This window comes from Juglans regia, chromosome 2, assembly GCF_001411555.2.
Source record: "Juglans regia cultivar Chandler chromosome 2, Walnut 2.0, whole genome shotgun sequence".
Lineage (NCBI taxonomy): Eukaryota > Viridiplantae > Streptophyta > Magnoliopsida > Fagales > Juglandaceae > Juglans > Juglans regia.
This window is the reverse complement of record NC_049902.1, coordinates 37,343,765-37,365,340: the sequence shown is the minus strand read 5'-3', so window position 1 is coordinate 37,365,340 and position 21,576 is coordinate 37,343,765. Positions and strand designations below refer to the sequence as shown.

Below are 21,576 nucleotides of genomic sequence, written 5' to 3'. Positions count from 1 at the left end.
CTACACTAATCTATCTAATGCCACTTAGTTTATTACAGCATGAAGACACACAGATATGAAAATGTTGTAGTAGTGTTCAGTTCACGGTTAAAAGCGCCCATCACTTGCAAAAAAAATAATTCTAATGGTGCTTGGTGTAACACGACTTGGAAGCGACCATAAGGTATGGAAATATCAAATTCTATTAAAAACTTAATGTGGAAAGCTTGTAATGAGGGGCTTCCCACAAGGTTCAAATATCTTTTAGAAGGAAGAACAATCTGTTATTGCTAACTTGCTCATATTCTTTGATTATCCGGGATTTACTATGTATCAGCTATTATTTACTCTCATATCTAACTGTTATAACTTTTTCATAGGATGTAAGAATATTCATAAGCTATGGGGTGTCGAGTGATAATAGTGGAAGAATTTTTAAAATTTTAACTCAACTATTAGACAAGGTAGCTCGACAAGAGTTTGGATTATTAGCACTGGTTTCAAGATCAATCTAGTGGTGATCTTTAAAGGGGATTTTACTAATGCCAATGAAGTTATCATTCAGTCACAACAATCATATGAATTATTTATTCAAGTACAGAGGAAGAAATTGCACGTGACTCCAAGGGGAATGTTCAAGCAACCTTTGAAAAACCATTACCATTTTGCTTAGAACCAGTGGCAGCAAAGGCTCTGGGTTCAGTGGAAGCTATGCTTTTCTGCCATGATCTAGGATTAGATAAAATGCCATTTGAAGGACTCTTTGCAAGTGGTTAATGGTTTAAATGATCCAAATTGGTAGATATGGGCAGTTGATTGAGGATGCAAAAAGACACAGATAAAAGTTTTTTTATTCCAAAGTTGTTTCCACGAGAAGGGAGACCAATTTAGCCGCTCACTAAATACTGATCTTAACATCTTCAACAATAATCCATTAAAGTCCCATTTGAAACAACCAATGGTTGTCCATTCTACACATTTATCGGTTCCAAGGCCTGGAACATCCAAATCAAACAATCTGGTTTTAAGAAACATCACTATTGCCCACTAAATGAGAGATCAAATCGAGTACAGCATTCAGGAACTCTTTCATATTACTTTCAGGAGCTGTACCTCAAATACCAAAGGCTCGTTTGTATGGGAAAAGAGGCTTCGTCGAGGCCCAAACTGCAATCAACAACCATACAATGTAACACTATTAACCTAGATAAAATTGATTCGACGACAACGTATTGAACCCTTTTTCTTTATCTTGGTAATGTTAGGAATGAAAATGCAAAATAGAGAGGGAGCTTTCCTCAAAAGAGACGCCAGCAATAGAAAAAGTTCTTTATCTTGGTAATGTTAGGAATGAAAATGCAAAAGAGAGAGGGAGCTTTCCTCAAAAGAGACGCCAGCAATAGAAAAAGCAAAATAGTCCATTTAACAACAAAGTTTCAGGGATTATCAAAGGAAGAATAAACAGATCACAAGTAAAGGTGTAACCTCTTCGGGGATTGGCTTTAAATTTTCGTTGATGTATCCCAACGAAGGAGGTATCAATGCTCTCCTTTTTCCTGAAAATGAAACCCATAGAAATGTGAGCAATTTCTTCAATTCTTACCAAACTTATAGCAAAAGGCAGGGATTTTGATCTATGACAGTTAAAAATGGTTGGTTGACAGTCGACACCACATACTTGCTAACATATGAAACAAATAGAAATTCATGCATTAATGCTTTTTTTTACTATAAACCATTCAAGCTCTTGTTCAGTGTTAAAGACGCAGAGGAAAAATATGCAAATGTGGAAGTGGAACCATGATCAGAGAGATAGAGAAGGGTGATTGAAAGAAATCTACCAGCCTAATCCACAAGTAAGAGAGGCAATTTAGTAAAAATAAAAAGAGATTTAAGTAGAGCATTTGGTGAAACTAGAAAAGAAGCCCTAGCCAAGGATGTAAGTCAGCATTGGAGGGTCAAAGAGATTCAGGAGGTAACATGGTCAAGAAAACATTTAGAGACCCAGAGATAAGTGGACATTGCAATACCTCCAACCCTCATGCCAATCAGAACCTCCTTCAAGCCCTTTATGATCTGTCAGGAGAAGCAACTTAGGCACCATGAATTACCTAATTACATGCTCGAAAAAGTAGATAAGTAAACAATGAGGACAGAAGTTGGGAGTAATTCTGATGAATATCTAAGATGAATGCATGCTACAAACTTGGAACTTTCTTCAGACTCTAACTAACGTGTTTGACATCAATATTCCTATAGAGGTGGGTATAGGATTACCAAGTAAATCTGTTTTCCTTCCTTTTTGGATAAATTGTAGAATCAGTCCAGTTTTTACCATTTTGCAAAAAGCTCTCTTATTTAGTCCCTCTGTCTATCTTCTGTTAAGTTTTTAATGGCAAAATGTGTCATTTGGCAAACTTGACACGTGCCATCCAATCATAAGCCCATGTGTGACATTTGTAAAGGAATGCGGTTAGGGAATGAGACAAAAGGTATGTGGTAGGACCGTAACCTCAGAATTTGCAAGCCACTACATCTTAAAGCAAGGACTAACCCGATTATCATCCAATGGAAGTGTAATTGGTTTGCTTTCTCCACTGAATTGATCGACAGTGCTGCAGCATGGCACGAGTTCAAAAAGATATCATAGAGAATGGTCAGATCAACTATCATGAGTGCAAGAAAGAACTAGAAACTTGAGATTTATTTGATGGCAATATACATGCAAGTCCTACAAAAATTTGACTTGTGATCATTACCTTTACAAACAACAAAAGTAGCTTCTAAAGTAACTTCGTTAATAACTACACATTTAATGTATTAAATTACCTGTGAACAAAGTATCCATTTGAGCGCCTGCATACATAATTGACTTCAACAAGATCTCCTTCATGGGCTTCTGATCCTTCCCCTTCAACAATATCTAGAAATGGAACTCATAATTTATTGTAGAATCCAGGAATGAATAAATTACTTATGTTTGGGATCCATTTCACATTGAGTGCATGACACCTTCCTATCAAATGGGGATGTTCACGAATCACTTTCATATACAAATGTTGTGACAATTCCTAAATCAATATCAGATGACTGATGACAATTCAAACAAATATCGCCTCTGAAAAGGTCCATCCATATTTGAGAAGAATGAATGATGCTGTCACATGTAAGTCAACTGTCACCGAGTTGTCAGCTGACTGCAACAAAACTTCTCTTATGCATGATGCTAAGAAGTATGAATGATGCTATCACATGTAAGTCAACTGTCACTGAGTTGTCAGCTGACTGCAACAAAACTTCTTATGCATAGCAACCAGAACTGAATCTCACTAAACTTCTTAGGCACAACCCCCATAACTGAATCCTTGGTGTCTAAATGGTAAACACAAGATCATCTAAGATGTTATAAATAAACATATTATAAACATTTAATATCATTCTTAAGCCAAAATATGTGTAATCATATTAATTTTATACCTTGAATTCTCACGCCACTGGCTAGCTTGAAGGTCCTGGATGCTTCAAATCCCAAATTTTAATCAAATATTACAACTGATACAGCTTTAAAGAAGTGAAGCTCATGATAACCTTCTGGCTTCCTTGAGAACAGAAGTCAAATTTAGATGTGTGTGAAAGTGTTGTGTGCATGTATGTGCAAGCGCATGCATGTTTGTGTGTGTGTGTGTGTGTGTGTGTGTGTGTGAGAGAGAGAGAGAGAAGAATAATGAACACAAAATATCTTACCTAATAACTTCAGGGTCTTTCATCTCTGGTACCGGCGCAGCAACAATGGGATAAACACACAGTAGTATGGGGTTGAACCCCAAAAACTGCAAAAGCAGCCGTCTTGACAATCTTCTTACTTTTAGTGAGGGAAATCTGCCATGCAAATTTTGAGGCATAGCATGCTTCTCCATACAGCTGGTAAGTATAAAAAAACATTTATGCGATGTGGAAGAAATGTTTTATTGTTTACAATGACTCATATGGAAATATAAATATAACTCCGCAAATTAAACTTGAACATTAAGGCATCATTGAGTTCTAGATACATTGATCATCTTTGTATTGTTTACAACACAAGAAACATAATACCCTGTGAATATATTGGGCACTGTCCTAGTGTCAACTACACGCTGGAGTTTCATCTATGATTCAATCCCACATTTGAGTAACATAAGTTTATAGAAGATTTTTCGGACCACACACATTAGTTTAAGCTTTTCTGGGTTAAGGTGATGTCTAGAAGCGAGGGATTTATATAACATTTTGAGCTAACATGTTATGTAAATCCCTCACTTCTAGACTCACCAGAAGTACATCTCCCCAACATTACCAGAAAATCTGAGTCAGTGAACTCAAGTTGATTTTTATGAGAGACAAGACTCGTCAAAACTCATATCACTTTGCTCGAGCATTGACATTTTAACCCAACAGAGCGAGCCTATATGAAGCCTGCTGCCAGATGCCCAAAGACCACAAATTTAACCCCATACATATACAACTTCGTAATCGAATTATTCTAAATAGAAAAACAAAGAAAAAATTCTAATAACAGCAAGCAATGAATAGCAATTTGATTAACTCAATTTCTAATAAAATAATTACTTCAATTCCTGCGTTCTATCTGGTTTGTATGGATACCACAGCTAGCTTACATATAGCTGGTTTGAAAGGTTTTTTTTATGATCAACTACAAAAAAAAAAGGGCAGATGGAGTTCATACGTGGGAGTCGGAGACATGGAAGCAGCGGGTGGTGGGAACTGTGTTAAGGTCTGGAACGGAAGAGCTACCATTCTCGAAAGAAATGCCAGAACTTGTCGATAATGGATATCTACTACATGAACTCGGGAGATAAATATATAATATATATTTTATTTTAAATTCGGCGGTCACTATTTTGTCACGTCACATTAGACTATAAAACAAAACCATAAAAAAAAGCATGATAATTTTCGTAACGAAGTATAAGGGTTAGCTTTTATCTCAAATTCATCTCAACTCATATCAATTTATATTATTTAATTATTATAATTTTTTTAAATTTTAATATAAAATATAATAAATAATTCAACTTTTTCAAATCTTAAAATAATAATAATATTAACAAATAATATTCTAATAATATTTTATTCAACTTTCATCTCATCTCATCTCAACTCAACTCAACTTAATTCAACATCCAAATCTAGCTTAAATTATAATCAACATGTTTTGGTGGAGTTTTTCTTGCACCACAAATTTTTATTTTTATTTTTTCCTTCTTTTTCTTTTCATATTGTTTATATTTAAATATTTTTAAAAAATACACCAATACATAAAAGTTAATTTCTTAATCATTAAGTAAAAAAATTAAAAAATAAAATAAAATTCATGAGTGGTCAAAGTGAGGAGGCAAATTCAAGCGGTATACTAGCATTTCTTATTGTGCATAGGCTTTGATTTCTATTCATGGCTCAAATGTATTTATGCTTAAACCGAGTTTCGGATAGCAGTACCCTGCACACAAACACCACCAATTCTAACTCCTCCATTGTGTTTAGATTATGGGTGGTCAACTGGGCCCCGCCCCGTGTGGCAGGGTGGATCCCCCCGTCCGCCAGATGCGGGGGCAGGTGGCCTCGCCTGCATCTGGCACCCAAAGCAGGGGCAGGGGCAGGACAGGGGAGGGATGGGGTGCACCCTCACCCCGCCCTCGCTTTTATTATATATATAAATATATATTCATATATTTTTTAAAAAAAAGCAAGACATGCCTGGTTTTTTTTTTTTTTACTTAATTACAAATAATTAAATGGCGCCGTTTTGTTAGTGTCGTTTGGTCATCTATTAAGAAATCCCCTCTCCCGCGACTCTCTCTCTCTCTCTCTCTCTCTCTCTCTCTCTCTCTGCGTCATCGTCCAAGATTCCAACCATCATTGTCGTCATTCCCACTATGTCGTTGCCGTCCATCTGCATCTGAAGGCAAGAATTTGCTCTCAGTCTCCGATTTTACAGTTTTGATTTTTTGTTGAGTTATGGAATAGAGATTGGATGAAGGATGAGGTTTAATCGAAAATGGAGGATGTGATTGTATTTGTGAATTGTGTGCCATGGAAACTCGATTGTGCATGTGTTTTGATGATTGATGACTGATGTGTGTGAATCAATTATGTGATAGTGATTTTTGTGGGTTTGTGATGCGTTTGGATGATTGAATACGTGATAGTGATAGAAATCTTATAGCTAAATCAATTTAGGGTTCCAATCTGAAACCCTATTTTTTATTTTTATTTTTATAAACACAACCTTTAAATGTAGAGTTCTGATTTTTTGGGTGGTTGTTTAGATAAGCTTGATATTCTTATGGCTTCCAAATAGAAGTAACACTTGACTTCCATAAACATGTCCAGTTTATGCAATATTTTTAGTTTGTATTAGTTTGTAGTGTTGATTTACGTAATTTTGTAATAGAGAGATTCATTAAATGAATGTTAATACACTTGGACAATGTTTCTGGATAGTTTTTATATTTCAATGCATAGAGAATGTGTGATTTTAATGACCTTATTATGTTACATTTTGCAATATGCTTGAATAAGAATCGTAAGGGAGTAGTGGTTGCGATACAAATTTCTGTGAATATAATGGCTATGAAAATTGTCTCCATCAAACACTGCTTAACAAACGCTAAGGTTTACAATTTTTACAAGGCTTATCGACTTGTAAAAGCTAACTTTTCCCCTATGTTTTCTTTTCCAAATAATGAACAGTTTTGTGAACCTTTTGCTTTATACAAAATTAGTCATGTCCAGAGGCAAGTAAGCTCCACACGACGTGGTTTTTTCTTTTAATTTTAAAGTTTGTTCTTTCCAATTGAAATTTGATTTTAATTAACAGAATGTATGTTTCTTAATTTTTGGTTACTTTAAGGTTCTATTAAAATAGAGAGTATCATATCAGTTTTTTGTTTGGATGTTAATGTTTTGATGTTAATACTTGGATGCTTATTGTTTGACATATTGTCATGTTTGCTATAATTTCAAATTTGTTGCTTGTTTAAATTCATGGAAAATCCAGCAAATTCTAATACGAGCTCTCCTACCCAGGATACCCCTAACCCTACCCTTACTCTTACTCATGGCCCAACACCTACCCCTACGTCTAGGGAACATTGCCCCGCCCCAAAGCCCAGCAAGAAACTTGCTTCTATAGTTTGGTTTCATTTCACCCAATCAGAGAGTGGTGACCCCAATAACCTCCAAGTCAAGTATAACCATTGTGAAAAAATTTATGGATGCCACTATAGGAAACATGGTACCTCACAATTAAATGTACACATAGAATAACAATGCAAAAAAAGTTCAATATTAAGATCATTACAAAAGAATAACCAATTTAGGCAAGAGATTGTACTTAAAAAATGGGTGGATGGGAGTGATGGGGGTGCAACGTTGAGGGGTATACTAAGTATAATCTCGATGAGTGTAGGAGACGCCTAGTTCGTATGGTCATCATGAACGAATTACATTTTCAAGTTGTTGATGAAAAATGGTTCCAAGCGTATTCTCACTACTTAGAACTAATGTTTAATCTTCATTATCGTCACACAGTGGCAAATGATGTAAAAAAGCATTATTGATCTTTTTGAAGTTGAGGGGTTAATTGGCGTGTCAATTTGTTTGCTTCACCATCGATACTTGGACATTAGTTCAAAATTTTAATTATATGTCTTTGACTGTGTATTTTGTTGATTGTGATTGGACATTGCACAATAAAATTATAAAATTTTGTCAAATCACCAATTACAAGGGTGAGACGATTGGGAAGGTCTTTGAAGTCGCAATAAAGGAGTGGGGGTTAACACGAGTTGTTACAGTTATAGCTAATAATGTCTCGTCTAACGATGTCGCATTGGGACATCTTAAGACATATCTTAGAGAGGCAAATAAGATAAGATAATTATGGGTGGTGAGTGCCTGCATGTGAGATGTGCGACACATATTATGAATCTTATTGTCACTGATGATTTGAGAAATCTTCATAACTCGATTGCTCGGGTTAGAACTGTTGTGAGATGGGTGATATCTTCTCCTTCAATATTTGAGAAATTCAAGGTTCATGCGAGGTCTATGGGCTTAACATTCAAGAATGGACTTTGTACTGATATGACTACACGATGTAACTCAACATTTTTTATGTTGGAGGCAGCCCAAGAATATAAGTTGGCATTTGTATTATTGGGTGATAAAAACATCCAATATGTAAAATATTTTGATAGTCACGGGGGATTAGGAAAACCTATGGATGATGATTGAGAAGTTGTATATATTTTTGTGGATTTTTTTTAGGCTTTTCTACGAGGTCACTACGACGCTGTCTAGAACTTTATACTCTACACCCTATAAATTATGTCAACAAATATGTAAGGTAAAAGAATAACTAGATGACATGGTCATGGGTGGTTGCATTATGATGTGGGATATGACATTGATTATGAGGATAAAGTACGACAAGTATTTGAGAAATTTCACTATGACTAATATTTTGTTATATGTAACTGTTGTCTTTGACCCTCGGTTTAAAGTGGATGGCATGATATTTGAGTTGGGAATTGCGTACGGGCAAGTATGGGTGGAACATATTGTAGCAAGGGTTATGGAAACCTGGTAGATTATTTGATGAGTTTACCGTCTTGCGGGGTGGTAATATTGCGGCATCTACACCTACCCCTCACCAGTTCCAGAAGTCGAGGTTGAAAAAAGACATAGATTGGACTGAGGTGAGAGGTTGGAGCAGACTCATTTCGTCTAAAGTTTTACAGAGGCTCAGTCAGATATAGACAGATACTTGACAACGAAGCTTCAACCATTTTCACGAGACTTTGATATGTTAAGTTGGTGGAAAATGAATGCCGTGAAGTAGGGCTGTACAGAAACCGACAGCATCGGCCGCCACCGACGCGAACCGACCGGTCGCGTCAAGAACCGGTTGGCGTGCAGTGGAAATTTCAAGAAACCGACGTTCAACGGTTCGGTCTCGGTTTGAAGTTGGACCGGACCGCTGAACCTAGGGGTGATTAACGTTCCGGACCGAGACTTAGACCGGTCCGGTCCGGTCCATATTTTAGAGGACCGAAATCATTCGGTCCGGTCCACGGTCCACAGTTTTTTCGGACCGGACCGGACCGAATGAAAAATTAAAAAAAAATATATTTATATATATATTTTATATATAATAATTGTACAATTAACAATATAAATTTTTAAATATATTATTAATACTTGTTAATATTCTATAAATTAACAATATTTTATATATATCTTCATTTAACCTATCACTATTAACAATATAAAATTTTAAATATACTATTAACACTTGTTAATATTCTATGAATTAATAAATATATAATATCAATTAGTTAATTATATAGTAATTATATAAATTAATAATATAATTTTTATCTAATTTATTATCATTGACCATATAAAATATTTTTTTATTGAGTTTGTTACATAATCCACATTAATAAGTCACTTAATTTAATTTAGTATTTTAAATAAATTTTTTTATTAATTATTTAAAAAAAAAAAAAAGAAGAGGGCGGACCGACTGGACCGGACCGGACCGATAACTATCGGTCCGGTCCGGTGCCTTTGGGTGTTCGGTCCGGTCCGGTCCGGAAAAATAATGGACCGAAAATTTTCGGTCCATCGCCGGACCGGACCGGACCGGCCCGTTTGTAGCCCTAGCTGAACCGATCGATATAATAAAATCCTTTTTTTTTAATATACCCTTCTCAAAACGGTGCCGTTCCACTTAAGTTTAAGTGGAACGGCGCTGTTTTAGTTAATAAGTACTACAATAGATACTGGAAACGACGTCGTTTGACATTAAACCAAACGTCGTCGTTTTATTAAGGATGTAAGAAAAAAATAATAAGTCTGAAACGACGCCATTCCACTTAAACTTAAGTGAAACGGCGTCGTCTCGTTAAGAGTATTCTTCTTCGCCGATCGTCTTCTTCCTGAACTCTCTCTCTCTCTCTCTCTCTCTCTCTCTCTCTCTCTCTCTCTCATGCATCTCTCCCTCTCTCATTCTCTCTCATAATTATCTCAGTAGAACCACCAAATAATCGACGCCGACCGAGAACCGGCAGAGAACCGCCTCGATCGGTGTCCTCCTTGCCATCAACCAGTTACGATCGGCTCCTCACCCATTTTTCCAGACGTCGGTCAGAGTCGGTTTTGCCCAAAAACCGCACCGACGATGTCGGTTTTCACCCCTACCGTGAAGTATCCCATTCTTGGAGAGATAGCCCGCAGTATTTTAGTCATCCATGTTAGCACCATAGCCTCAAAGTCGGTCTTTTAGCAATGGAGGACGCGTATTGGATTAATTACAGAGTTCATTAACTCCTACCACTGTAGAGACTTTTATTTGCATGCAAAATTGGATCACGGAAACTTCAATTCATGTTCCGGATGTTCTTAACTATGAGAAGGCTGACGTCGAGTAGGAGGGTGGTGATCAGCCTGGATTTGGTAATCGTGGGACTTTAATTTCATTTTATTTATTTATTTTCATTTAATCGGTATTAATTTCAAATTTAGTTCTTATAATGATATATGAGACGACGTCTAAAACTACCTCCGATGCAATATGACTTTGTGTGTATTAGACCTACCATTGCCATGGTTTGAATAATTTGCCCCTTAATTGTTTTTTGCATTTATAATTTTATATAATATTTTAGTATCTAATTATTTTACTTGTATGTTTTTTAACTTTTATATTTTCAATATATATATGTCGAGTCCTAATTCTAAAGAATCAATTATCTATGCTCATCTTCATCCCAATGACCCAATCTCATATTGATTAGTATTTTTAATATTTTGTACTTTAAATTTTTGTTTCATGTTTATAACTTTATAATTATAATTTGTTTTATTGTTAACTTACTAATATTTCAGGTTTTATAATTTTTATAATCTTGATTCTCAGTCTCACAGCAGTCGACACAACTAAGTGAACTCACCGCCACCCCAAATTGATCAAATTTAAAATGTTATGATTTTGTTAATTTACAATTAATTGTAATGTTGTTACAATAGTTAATAGTACAATTTGTAATATTTATTATTTTTAGATAAGTTTGTAATATTGTAATAGTTTATTAGTTCTTTTAATTTGTATAATTGTAATAGCTTAGTGTCTTACTGATGATTATTAATTAATACTTAATAGTATTAGTTGAAACTTAGTATATAGTTAATAATTCTATCCATATAATTTGTTTTTTGTTTTTATTTTTTAAATATATTTATTTTTATAGTTAAATTGTAGATTCAAAATGGCTTTAAAACATGTTTGATTGTGTTTCTGGACCATTTTGAGCCCATATAACTGAACGCCCAGTTCAAGTGACGGGGGGCGGACGGATGGAAGTCCACCCCCACACCCCGTGCAACGGACGGGGTGCCCCGCCCCACACGGATGGGGTGGTGTGCGGGAAAAACTTCCCCACCCCCGCTCAGCGAGGGGTGGGGAAGGGGTGGCCCCACCCTGTAGGGGGCGGGTAGCACCCCTAGTTTGGATTGAGAGAGCACCCTGCACACTGCTAAATTACTTTATTTATGCTGAAAGCCTTATTTGGATTTATAGATGATTTTAACTCATTTTATTTCATCTAATCATTATAATTTTTTTAAATTTTCACATAAAATATAATAAAAATTTAAAATAAAAATAATATTTCAAAAATATTTTATTTAATTTTTAACTTTCATTACATCTCATGTCATCTCAATTTACTGTCTAAACCTCTCCTAAGAACACTCTCATTAAATTAGCCAAAGTTAAAAGATATTTTTGATGAATGTAAGAGAAATTTGACTTTTGACTATTTCACTCACATAAATCTTCATATTGGAATAGCTATTTTTTCATTATCTAACAATAAAATAATATAAGATGAATTTGATTTTGATTATTTACATCAAATCTCCACATTAGATTATACATTTATTCATTATATAGTAATGAATAACTAATAATTTCAAAAATTTTTAATTTTTTTAATTATAAATTTATTTTATTTTATCATATTTTACTATTTTACCAATTATATATTAATTAATAATCATATTCTTATTAAATTAATATATCACTAACTCAAATTAATATATCAATTGTAATAAAAATATATGATAGAAAGAAAGAGAGAGAAAAATAATTAATAAAATATATATTTAATATATGTACAGTAACTTTTAAATTTAAAAAATTTTTAAAAGTCACTATAACTAATCTATTGTGAGTATATTTTATTTTTTAATAATTAAATACTCAATAAATTTAACTTTTAATTAATCTAATAAAAGTGGAATAATGTACTCACCCAAACACAGCCGAATACCCCTCCTTGGCCCACGAGAGTTCCATACAAGTTACAACGACATTCTGCGCGCGTGTTACGGAAATACCAACCCCTTGCAAACTCCGAAACTAACCTCCCAAAGTGTCTCCGAGTCCGACCTTTTGTTTTTTGAAAAACAAATAATAATTATTAATTTCCCTTACAAAATAGAAGGATCTAGAAACCCTAGCCAAGCCACTATAAAGTGTCGCTTCCGCTCATTACCTGAACATTGCCTCTTTCTCTACTGACCACAGAGCTTCGCAGATACTCTTTCTTATTCCCCGTCCTACCTCCGACGACTTTGGCGTTTTTCCCTGTCACAGAGGAGAGAGAGAGATGGCGGATACCGAGACGTTTGCCTTTCAGGCTGAGATCAACCAGTTGCTCAGTCTGATCATCAACACATTCTACAGCAACAAGGAGATCTTCCTTCGGGAGCTCATCAGCAATTCCTCCGATGTGCGTCTTCTCTCTCTCTCTCTCTCTCGTGCCTTGATTCAGATTTTTTTTTTTAATTTTTTAATTTTTTTTTTTTTTATCTAAGTGTCTTTGATTTCATTTCTCGTTCGAAACCTTTCGTATGTTATTTTCGATAAATGTTGACTCTTGTTTTAGACGTTGACTCGGGAATATTTCGTTAGATTTATTGCTTTAAATTCTCCGTTTCATCGGAAATTCATATTTTGTTTGTTCTGTGAGTTTCGTTTTTGGTTTTTTTAATATTGGGTGTGTGCTATTGCCGTGTGCAATGTTATGTGATATTGTGGATATAATTTGGAGTTTTTTTCAGACCTTTTTTCTAAACAGTAGTCTTGATCTCTACGTTTGAAAAACTAGAACAGTAGCTATGTGTATTTGTCAGCGAAATATGAGAAAACTATAAAGAGACGCCTATTTGAAAAAATCACTACAGTGGTGATGTGCTAATATACGTACCTATAAACAAAAAGGTGATGTGCTAACATACGGAGAATTATGAGAAAACTATGAAGAAATGCTTGTTTGCTAGGTGTTCTGTTTTTTAATATCAATGAGAAATGCTATGCTATTGTGTAGAATTGGGTCATCTCAACCTAATTGTTTATTGTACTGATGGATTAGAGAAATAATAGGGTTTTATTTTGTCTACCGTGACGAAGCCTTGTATGATACTGCATATCATAATAGACTTTTCGTTTTTAAATTTAAATGAACATATTGGTTGTGTTGTGTCTTATGTTTCATGCACGTTAATATTCGTGTTTGTTGCTGGTCATGTAAATTTTTCTTTTTTGGTATTTTGCGGCTTTCTACATAATTGGGAATGCGTATTATACATGTGTGTATTTGCACGTAAGCATACTTGAGATTTTCCTTGAGGGTTTAAGGAAACATAATATCACGCATTGATTTAGGGATGGTGCTTGAAATTGCAGTGTGCTTATTGTTGCATGTTTGATCGCAAGCTTTAGTTTGGGGTTATCATACCTTGATTTAAGTATGCTACTTTTAATCGTAGTTTGATTATTGATGCAAGTTTTAAAACATATAATTCGATTGACTCTGCACTTGGTGTACACTTTATTTTAGTGTCTGTATTCAGATGAAGTAAATCCTGAATGCCTTTCACACTGTAGCTTGATTATTGAACTTCTATATGTGATCACGTTTAGGCTCTGGACAAGATCCGTTTTGAGAGCTTGACTGATAAGAGCAAGCTAGACGCACAGCCTGAACTCTTCATCCACATAATCCCTGACAAGACCACTAACAGCCTGACCATCATTGACAGTGGTATTGGCATGACTAAGGCTGGTGAGTAGTACAAGAATTTAGTTGTTGCTCCCCTCTAGTAGTCTTTCATTGGGTGTTGTAACTTAATCTGGTAATTTGTACATTGACAGATTTGGTGAACAACCTGGGTACCATTGCTAGGTCTGGAACCAAGGAGTTCATGGAAGCCCTTGCCGCTGGGGCCGATGTGAGTATGATTGGACAATTTGGTGTTGGTTTCTACTCAGCATATCTTGTCGCTGAGAAGGTCATTGTCACCACTAAACACAATGACGATGAGCAATATGTCTGGGAGTCCCAAGCTGGTGGGTCATTCACTGTCACTAGAGATAACTCTGGTGAAAACCTTGGTAGGGGCACTAAAATTACCCTCTTCCTCAAGGAGGACCAGCTCGAGTACCTTGAGGAGCGGCGGTTGAAGGACTTAATTAAGAAGCACTCTGAATTTATTAGCTACCCAATTTCTCTCTGGATTGAGAAGACCACTGAGAAGGAAATTTCTGATGATGAGGATGAGGAAGATAAGAAGGATGAGGAAGGTAAGGTTGAGGATGTTGATGAAGAAAAAGAGAAAGAAGAAAAGAAAAAGAAGAAGATCAAGGAGGTGTCCCATGAGTGGTCCTTGGTTAACAAGCAAAAGCCAATCTGGATGAGGAAGACTGAGGAGATTACAAAGGAAGAGTATGCTGCATTCTACAAGAGCCTTACTAATGATTGGGAAGAACATTTAGCTGTGAAGCACTTCTCAGTTGAAGGCCAGCTCGAGTTTAAGGCAATCCTCTTTGTTCCCAAGAGGGCACCTTTTGATCTTTTTGACACAAGGAAGAAGCCGAATAATATTAAGCTGTATGTCCGCCGTGTCTTTATCATGGACAACTGCGAGGAGCTGATTCCCGAATACCTTAGCTTTGTCAAGGGTATTGTGGATTCTGAGGACCTCCCTTTGAATATTTCAAGAGAAATGCTACAGCAGAACAAAATCCTCAAGGTTATCCGCAAGAACTTGGTCAAGAAGTGTGTTGACATGTTCTTTGAGATTGCTGAGAACAAGGAAGACTATAACAAGTTCTATGAGGCATTCTCTAAGAACCTTAAGCTCGGCATTCATGAGGATTCTCAAAACAAAACAAAGCTTGCCGAGCTGCTCCGCTACCACTCTACCAAGAGTGGTGATGAGATGACAAGTTTGAAAGATTATGTGACCAGGATGAAGGAAGGCCAGAGTGACATTTATTACATTACTGGGGAGAGCAAGAAGGCTGTGGAGAACTCTCCATTCCTGGAGAAGCTGAAGAAGAAGGGTTATGAGGTTCTCTATATGGTAGATGCCATTGATGAGTATGCCGTTGGTCAGCTCAAGGAATTTGAGGGCAAGAAGCTTGTCTCGGCTACGAAGGAAGGGTTGAAGCTTGAAGAGAGTGAAGATGAGAAGAAGAAGCAGGAAGAGCTGAAGGAGAAGTTTGAGGGTCTCTGCAAGGTGATGAAGGATGTGCTAGGTGACAGAGTTGAGAAAGTGGTGGTGTCTGACCGTGTCGTTGACTCTCCCTGCTGTCTGGTAACTGGTGAGTATGGCTGGACTGCAAACATGGAGAGAATCATGAAGGCCCAGGCTTTGAGGGACAGCAGTATGGCTGGATACATGTCTAGCAAGAAGACCATGGAGATCAACCCCGAGAACCCCATCATGGAGGAGCTCAGGAAAAGGGCCGATGCGGACAAGAATGACAAATCTGTGAAGGACCTTGTTCTCTTGCTCTTCGAGACTGCACTCCTCACCTCTGGCTTCAGCCTTGACGAGCCCAACACCTTTGGCAACAGAATCCACAGGATGTTAAAACTTGGTTTGAGCATTGATGATGAGGAAGCAGGCGATGGTGATGCTGACATGCCCCCACTGGAGGAAGCTGAAGCCGATGCTGAGGGCAGCAAGATGGAGGAAGTTGATTAAACTAATCATTTTGAATTTTAATATTTTAGCCTTTTTGCAAAAACAAAATTTTATATATATTTCTCTTTTGAGGATCAGAAGTCTTAAGAGTTTTGATGTTGTTAACTTGGTAGGAGGTACAATTATCCTTTATGATTTTGCTGGGTTTTTGTTTAGTAGTCGCAGCGTTTTGTTAATTTGGTATTAATTGACGTTCTTGGTAAAATCCTGCGTGTTTAAAATGCTGTTGTTAGTTATGTTCTTGTTATAAAAGTAGAAGCTCTAGATTTCTTTTTTTTTTTTTACTCATTGCGTATCAGAACCCATGCCAAGGGTCGTATTATCTTTGTTTTGTTGTGACAGATGATGGTGCAAATTGAAAGGTGTACCATTGGCACCTTCAAATTCTTAAAATGATTGGCACAAGTTGAACCAAATGTACTTCGTTCTGAACTCAAAAAACAAATTTGAATTCACACTCATAAAATGGAACTACCGAGCCAGTCAAAGCGTGGCACAGGCTGGCAAGTTTTCCACCTGCTGTGTTGGTATATATATTACTTCTGCTTATTAGAAAGATTCTGACTTGGATGGAAACTGCTGTTATTATACCCCTACCACCATCTGTCTTTTCTTTTTTTTTCTTTTGTAATTTTTAAGTATTGAATTTCAATATCTTAGTTCCTGTCATCGGGAACAATTTTTCATGTTGCTTAACACAAGCCGAAGATGGACGTCAACGCCAGAGTCGGGAACTTCACTTCTGAGAGAACCCACAATTAACAGAACAATTGAAATTTTTGATAAAATTTAAACCATGACATCTGTAAATAGCACCCGGATGTATCGTGAAAGAAGTGAATATCCACACACCACCAAGAATCCTCAAACCAACAACTAGAATCAAAATCAAAATCAAAATCAAAATCAAACAAACCATGATCAACAAAGCCAGCTGAATTTCATTGCAAATCTCTAGTTCAGGTATCATCGACTTGTGAATGGAACACAAAGCTTGGGAATGTTGTGGTTATGTCCCTGCTCAAAGAAACGACACAAAACAGATCTTTGTCATATGTAAACCAGCAAATGCAAACAAATATGAGTAACTTGCGTCATGGTGTTAAATGAAAAGTTGCTTCTAACAAATTGTTCACATATTTCCTGAACGGTGGAGAAATCAAAGGAAATACATCATATTCAAAACTTACTTCAGGTATTGAAGGGTCATATTCTTCAGGAGGGATGGATGTCGCAAAACAAGGCTTCTCCACTCTTCTTTGTCAATCTTTCCATCATGTTTTGTATCAGCTTCCTCAAAGGTCTGAAAAAAAGCTCCATAGTTTATAAAGTAACACTTTAACAATGTGTACACATTCTTGCCATGAACAATAATGAAGCATGGCAATGACAAAAAACATGAGATTGAGTGAGCACCTTGTCAATAATACTTTCTATAACATCATCTGAAAGATTCATCCCAGATTCAGTAAGTGTAGCCACTACCATTTGCTTCACCTAGAAGGAAGACAGAACATTTGAAAAACCAAATCTAGGATTTTTTTTTTATAACTGAAAAAAAAAAAACCAAATCTAGGAATTAAAAAGATTACTCCTGTGAGAATAATATTTACCTCCTGTCGCTCGATGAAACCTTGCTGCTTTAGATCATATAGTTGAAACGAAACTAGAAGATGACATTATGGGAGTTAACATAAAGAAATTAACAGGCAACTGTATAACTGAAAAATCATGAAATAAGTTCACATGACCAAAATCTTTGCCCAGAAGATGGGAAAATATCATGACAATAAAAACTCTAGCAACACCAGAACGACATACACTCAATCTTATCCTCGATAGGGGCATTTGGATGGAAAACAGAAAGAGCACGAGCAAATTCTTCAAAACCTAGTATTCCATTGTGCTTTGTATCAAACAAATCAAACACCTGCATTCAATTAGTATGTAGAAGGTGAGATAGTTAACAGATGGATTGACAAAAATGGTTTATCAAGGAAACAAATAGAACAGAGGTTACCCGATCTGCAAACAAGCTCTCTTTCTTGTTTGTCTTGAATAACGCTAGTTGAAACTCTTCCTGCAACGAGGAATATGAGATGCAACATCAGAAAAACTGTGAACTGATTATGGAAAAGGGGGATCAACAATTTCATGTGCAGTGCAACACCACAAAGACATTGACTCCAGTTGTGTAAAAAAAAAATATGCCAAGAGCATAATTTGTCCAATGGCCCGTACAAATCACAAACAAACCTTGTTAATCAGCCCATCATCAATAACAGCGCTGCTGATCTTCTTAAAGAGCTCATAAAGTGCCTCTATCTCACTTACACTGACTGCATCCAAGCAAGGGAAATATCAGCAATCTTCAGTGAATGGTTCTATAGTTCTATGGAAAAGATAGGAACTGTATAATTAAAAACATTATAACCACATTAAATTCTATATCGGTTTTTATTTAGTTCTACACACTGGAAAGCACAAAGTTATACGAAGATACAAAATCATTGGTATATGGTCATTCACAACTATATGGTATTAACTCAGAAAAAACGTATTCATCTATTATTGTTAAACCCATTAGCTACAATACATATTACAGATAAATAATGGCATGACAAACAAACAGCAGGTTGATGGCATACACACTGTCTCCCTTGCAAGAAGTTCAGGATCTTCGAGGCCTCTTGATTGTTTATATAAATCAAGATCACAACACCGTAGTAGGGAAGCACCTAAATGCTTAAATCCCTCTATGCACTGCAACATGATATTTTCTGCAAATCAAAACACTCCATACCTGTTTCAACAGAGGAAAGGGAAATGAATTTATTCAAGTCACTCTACAAGAAAAAGCTCCATATACAGTCAAAGAGAAGAATGGACCTTTTAACCATTTCCAGTTGCTGCCAAAAGTTGTATAAAAACTGGAGCAGTCGAGACCTGTTTCCAGGAACGAAAGTAAAATGTTCATTGTGACCTGATAAAGCAATATATCATCAAGCATACAAGAGACAGCTTTTTAATAGCTGTAGAATGCCATGAAAAAATGCTTCATGTTTCAGTCAGGACATGGACGTATCTTATGATGTATAACGTCTGTTTATAAATTGGAAACTTGTTCTTTCTTTTCCATTTTTCTTGTTTCTTTTCTAGTGTGTGGAGGCATATATATTTTTCACCCTACTGATATTAGCATCAATTGTCAAAACTCAACTAGCCAATTTAGATACATATTTATGATGAGAAGTTTAGAAATCTGTTTTATTTTCTAAGCCAAAAAGTAAGGAGGCACAACCAAGTTAGATACAAAGTGTACAACGCAATGCCCTAACAAAAAACAGACTACTGGATCAGAATTCAAAGTTATGAATCATTGTAAATGCTGACTCTATGAGTGTGCAAAGGTTGTTACACGTAACCATATTTGAGATTCAGATGACTGAGAGTATTAACCAGTTATTCATGAGGAATAGATTACGTTTCAATCTTTTTCAGCTGAAACATTCTAACTTTTCCACAGAGAATCATGGAAAAGAAAATAGAGATCTCGTAAACATTGAAGTTGAAAGGGAAAAATAGAGTTCCTATGGGTAGTGAAGGTAGCTAATGATTATATTCATGCAAGCAGTTTTTTTTTTTTTTAAATTATGTAATCAAAAATTTAATTGAGGAGTCAAAAGGCGAAGCCCAAGTACACATAATGTATACAAGAGAAACACCTAATTAGTAAAAATTCATGCAAGTAAATAAAATAGATGCAACTACGTTGTTCCATGTTCTGAACCCATGAGCAAGGCTTCACAGAGGCTGGTGAAGTTTAGACCCAAATCAAGCAGCTTCAAACAGAACATGATAGGACACAAACCATGCGTAGCTGAGAATGTAAGGTATTTCATTGAACTTCAAATAACATGATCCAAACCTAACAAGGACATCCTCTGAATGAAAATTATATTTTGTTGTAATTACATTTCTCGTGAATTAAGCAGAGTCAGAGCATTCTAGAAGTTAGAAAGAGATACAAGTCTATCCTTAGAATTGAGTTAAAGATGGGTATTGATCCTCCACAGCTACTCAAGTGCTTTGGAAACAAACACTGCAAAAGACAGGATGCTCTAGGATTTTTATCACAGAGACAGGTTTTGCTCTTTTACAATCTAAAAGATCCTTGTACTACAAGCGGCCTTAAAATTACACAATCCCTCTAAAGAAATGCTTTATCCTTTCACAGACCTCGAATGATTACCAGGTCTTCCTCTCTAACCTAGATAGTTTGAACCATTGTCCATGCCTCCAAATCCAAATGGTAGCATTGTCATAGACAACTAACAAGATTAAAAATAAATAAAAAAATCATTTCACGGCAATCTTTTCTAAACTGAAAACCCGCTCCCATGCTACAATGTTGAGCAAAACTGCCCTCTCTAATTTCTATCTCAAACCCCATTTTTTTCATTTCTGCAGAAAAACCCGGGATTGAATCATACTAGGACCAAGAAAAAACATTTGCATGCACATATGCGAAACATTCATCAAATAAAGATCTGAATCTAAACAGAAAAAAGGCTAAAAAAAACACTATTGTCGAACTTGTAGAATTCATCCGCACCGATCCAAATACCACGAAGGACATTCATAGCAAGATCCGACCATCGAATTCCAAAAGCAACAACAGAGAAAATAAAAATCAGAAATTTGAACCTAAATGAAAGCTTTGGTTGTAGCGTATAGAGAAAAAGCTTCGAAAATCAGGAATCCTGTGAACGAGATAATACGAAACAAACTCGAAAATCGGTATAGAAGGTAAGGAGGCAATAAGAATAGAAAGAAAGGAAATAAACCTAAATTCCTTGGGTCTTCCCACAGCTTATCCGGAAGCAAAGGGAGGAGCAGAAACAGAAAGCAGTCACCTTCTGTTCCGAAAGGAAGAGAGGAGGGGGAAAGAAAAGCGAAAGGAGGTTGATGGGTTTTATGTACTGCCCGTGCAGCTCGCGGTGGTTGTATCGAATATTAATTAATTAAATTATGAGTAATTCTACGTTAAATCGTAAAATGCGTAAATATTATGTAAGAGTGATGATACAGCCTCCCGTGGGGGCTATCGCTGAGATGTACTATTATTTTATATGTATTTTATTTAAATAATTTTTTATATAAATTTTTTATATTTTTAAAATATTTTTAAAAAATAAAATAAATTTAAAATATTATTAAGAAAATATTTTTTTAGTCAGAAAGTAAAAAAAAGTATATTAAAAAATACTTTCTTAATCACGAAGTAAAATAAAAAATTATAAAAAAGTATTTTATTTCATGATTAAGAAATTATTTTTTAATAATATTACGATTTTTTTTAAATAATATTTAAAATGTCATGCTACAACTCCTGCTAGGGGCTCTCATTGGGCTTAGTATGTATTTTTCTGTGTATTTTTTTAATTTATTTTTTATATAGATTTTTTTAAC

The 21,576-nt window shown here is 35.7% G+C and overlaps 3 protein-coding genes across 3 annotated transcripts; 1 reads left to right on the top strand and 2 right to left on the bottom strand.

The window, feature by feature from the left end:
- Positions 1-812: 812 nt before the first annotated feature.
- On the bottom strand, positions 813-4,806 carry LOC108985647 (peptidyl-prolyl cis-trans isomerase FKBP16-1, chloroplastic). The gene is made up of 8 exons (XM_018958020.2): positions 4,706-4,806; positions 3,724-3,900; positions 3,457-3,491; positions 2,809-2,902; positions 2,534-2,594; positions 2,010-2,055; positions 1,465-1,535; positions 813-1,146 (listed from the first exon to the last, which is right to left on the bottom strand). The coding sequence occupies exons 1-8, from the start codon at positions 4,774-4,776 to the stop codon at positions 1,069-1,071; spliced, it is 633 nt and encodes a 210-aa protein (XP_018813565.1). The 5' UTR covers positions 4,777-4,806; the 3' UTR covers positions 813-1,068.
- Positions 4,807-12,534: 7,728 nt separating this feature from the next.
- On the top strand, positions 12,535-16,340 carry LOC108985631 (heat shock cognate protein 80). Its single transcript, XM_018957999.2, has 3 exons — positions 12,535-12,842; positions 14,036-14,177; positions 14,267-16,340. Exons 1-3 carry the CDS (start codon positions 12,720-12,722, stop codon positions 16,102-16,104), a joined length of 2,103 nt encoding a protein of 700 aa, XP_018813544.1. The 5' UTR covers positions 12,535-12,719; the 3' UTR covers positions 16,105-16,340.
- A 522-nt stretch (positions 16,341-16,862) lies between these two features.
- LOC108985638 (calcineurin B-like protein 3) lies at positions 16,863-21,090 on the bottom strand. The gene is made up of 10 exons (XM_018958011.2): positions 20,952-21,090; positions 18,994-19,050; positions 18,753-18,907; positions 18,361-18,443; positions 18,125-18,184; positions 17,926-18,034; positions 17,718-17,770; positions 17,521-17,601; positions 17,295-17,407; positions 16,863-17,121 (listed from the first exon to the last, which is right to left on the bottom strand). The coding sequence occupies exons 3-10, from the start codon at positions 18,874-18,876 to the stop codon at positions 17,064-17,066; spliced, it is 681 nt and encodes a 226-aa protein (XP_018813556.1). The 5' UTR covers positions 18,877-18,907; positions 18,994-19,050; positions 20,952-21,090; the 3' UTR covers positions 16,863-17,063.
- Positions 21,091-21,576: the final 486 nt, after the last annotated feature.

What these genes read in the sequence shown, in the direction of transcription:
- LOC108985647 (XM_018958020.2), bottom strand. Translation starts at nt 4,776, where the DNA reads ATGGTAGCTCTTCCGTTCCAGACCTTAACACAGTTCCCACCACCCGCT. An exon ending in AAAGACCCTGAAGTTATTAG is followed by an intron (nt 3,492 to 3,723) that starts GTAAGATATTTT and finishes TGAAGCATCCAG; the next exon opens with GACCTTCAAGCTAGCCAGTG. An exon ending in GATTGGCATGAGGGTTGGAG is followed by an intron (nt 1,536 to 2,009) that starts GTATTGCAATGT and finishes TTTCATTTTCAG; the next exon opens with GAAAAAGGAGAGCATTGATA.
- LOC108985631 (XM_018957999.2), top strand. Translation starts at nt 12,720, where the DNA reads ATGGCGGATACCGAGACGTTTGCCTTTCAGGCTGAGATCAACCAGTTG. An exon ending in TCATCAGCAATTCCTCCGAT is followed by an intron (nt 12,843 to 14,035) that starts GTGCGTCTTCTC and finishes GATCACGTTTAG; the next exon opens with GCTCTGGACAAGATCCGTTT. An exon ending in TATTGGCATGACTAAGGCTG is followed by an intron (nt 14,178 to 14,266) that starts GTGAGTAGTACA and finishes GTACATTGACAG; the next exon opens with ATTTGGTGAACAACCTGGGT.
- LOC108985638 (XM_018958011.2), bottom strand. Translation starts at nt 18,876, where the DNA reads ATGTTGCAGTGCATAGAGGGATTTAAGCATTTAGGTGCTTCCCTACTA. An exon ending in TCTTGCAAGGGAGACAGTGT is followed by an intron (nt 18,444 to 18,752) that starts GTATGCCATCAA and finishes GCTTGGATGCAG; the next exon opens with TCAGTGTAAGTGAGATAGAG. An exon ending in AGAGCTTGTTTGCAGATCGG is followed by an intron (nt 18,035 to 18,124) that starts GTAACCTCTGTT and finishes AATTGAATGCAG; the next exon opens with GTGTTTGATTTGTTTGATAC.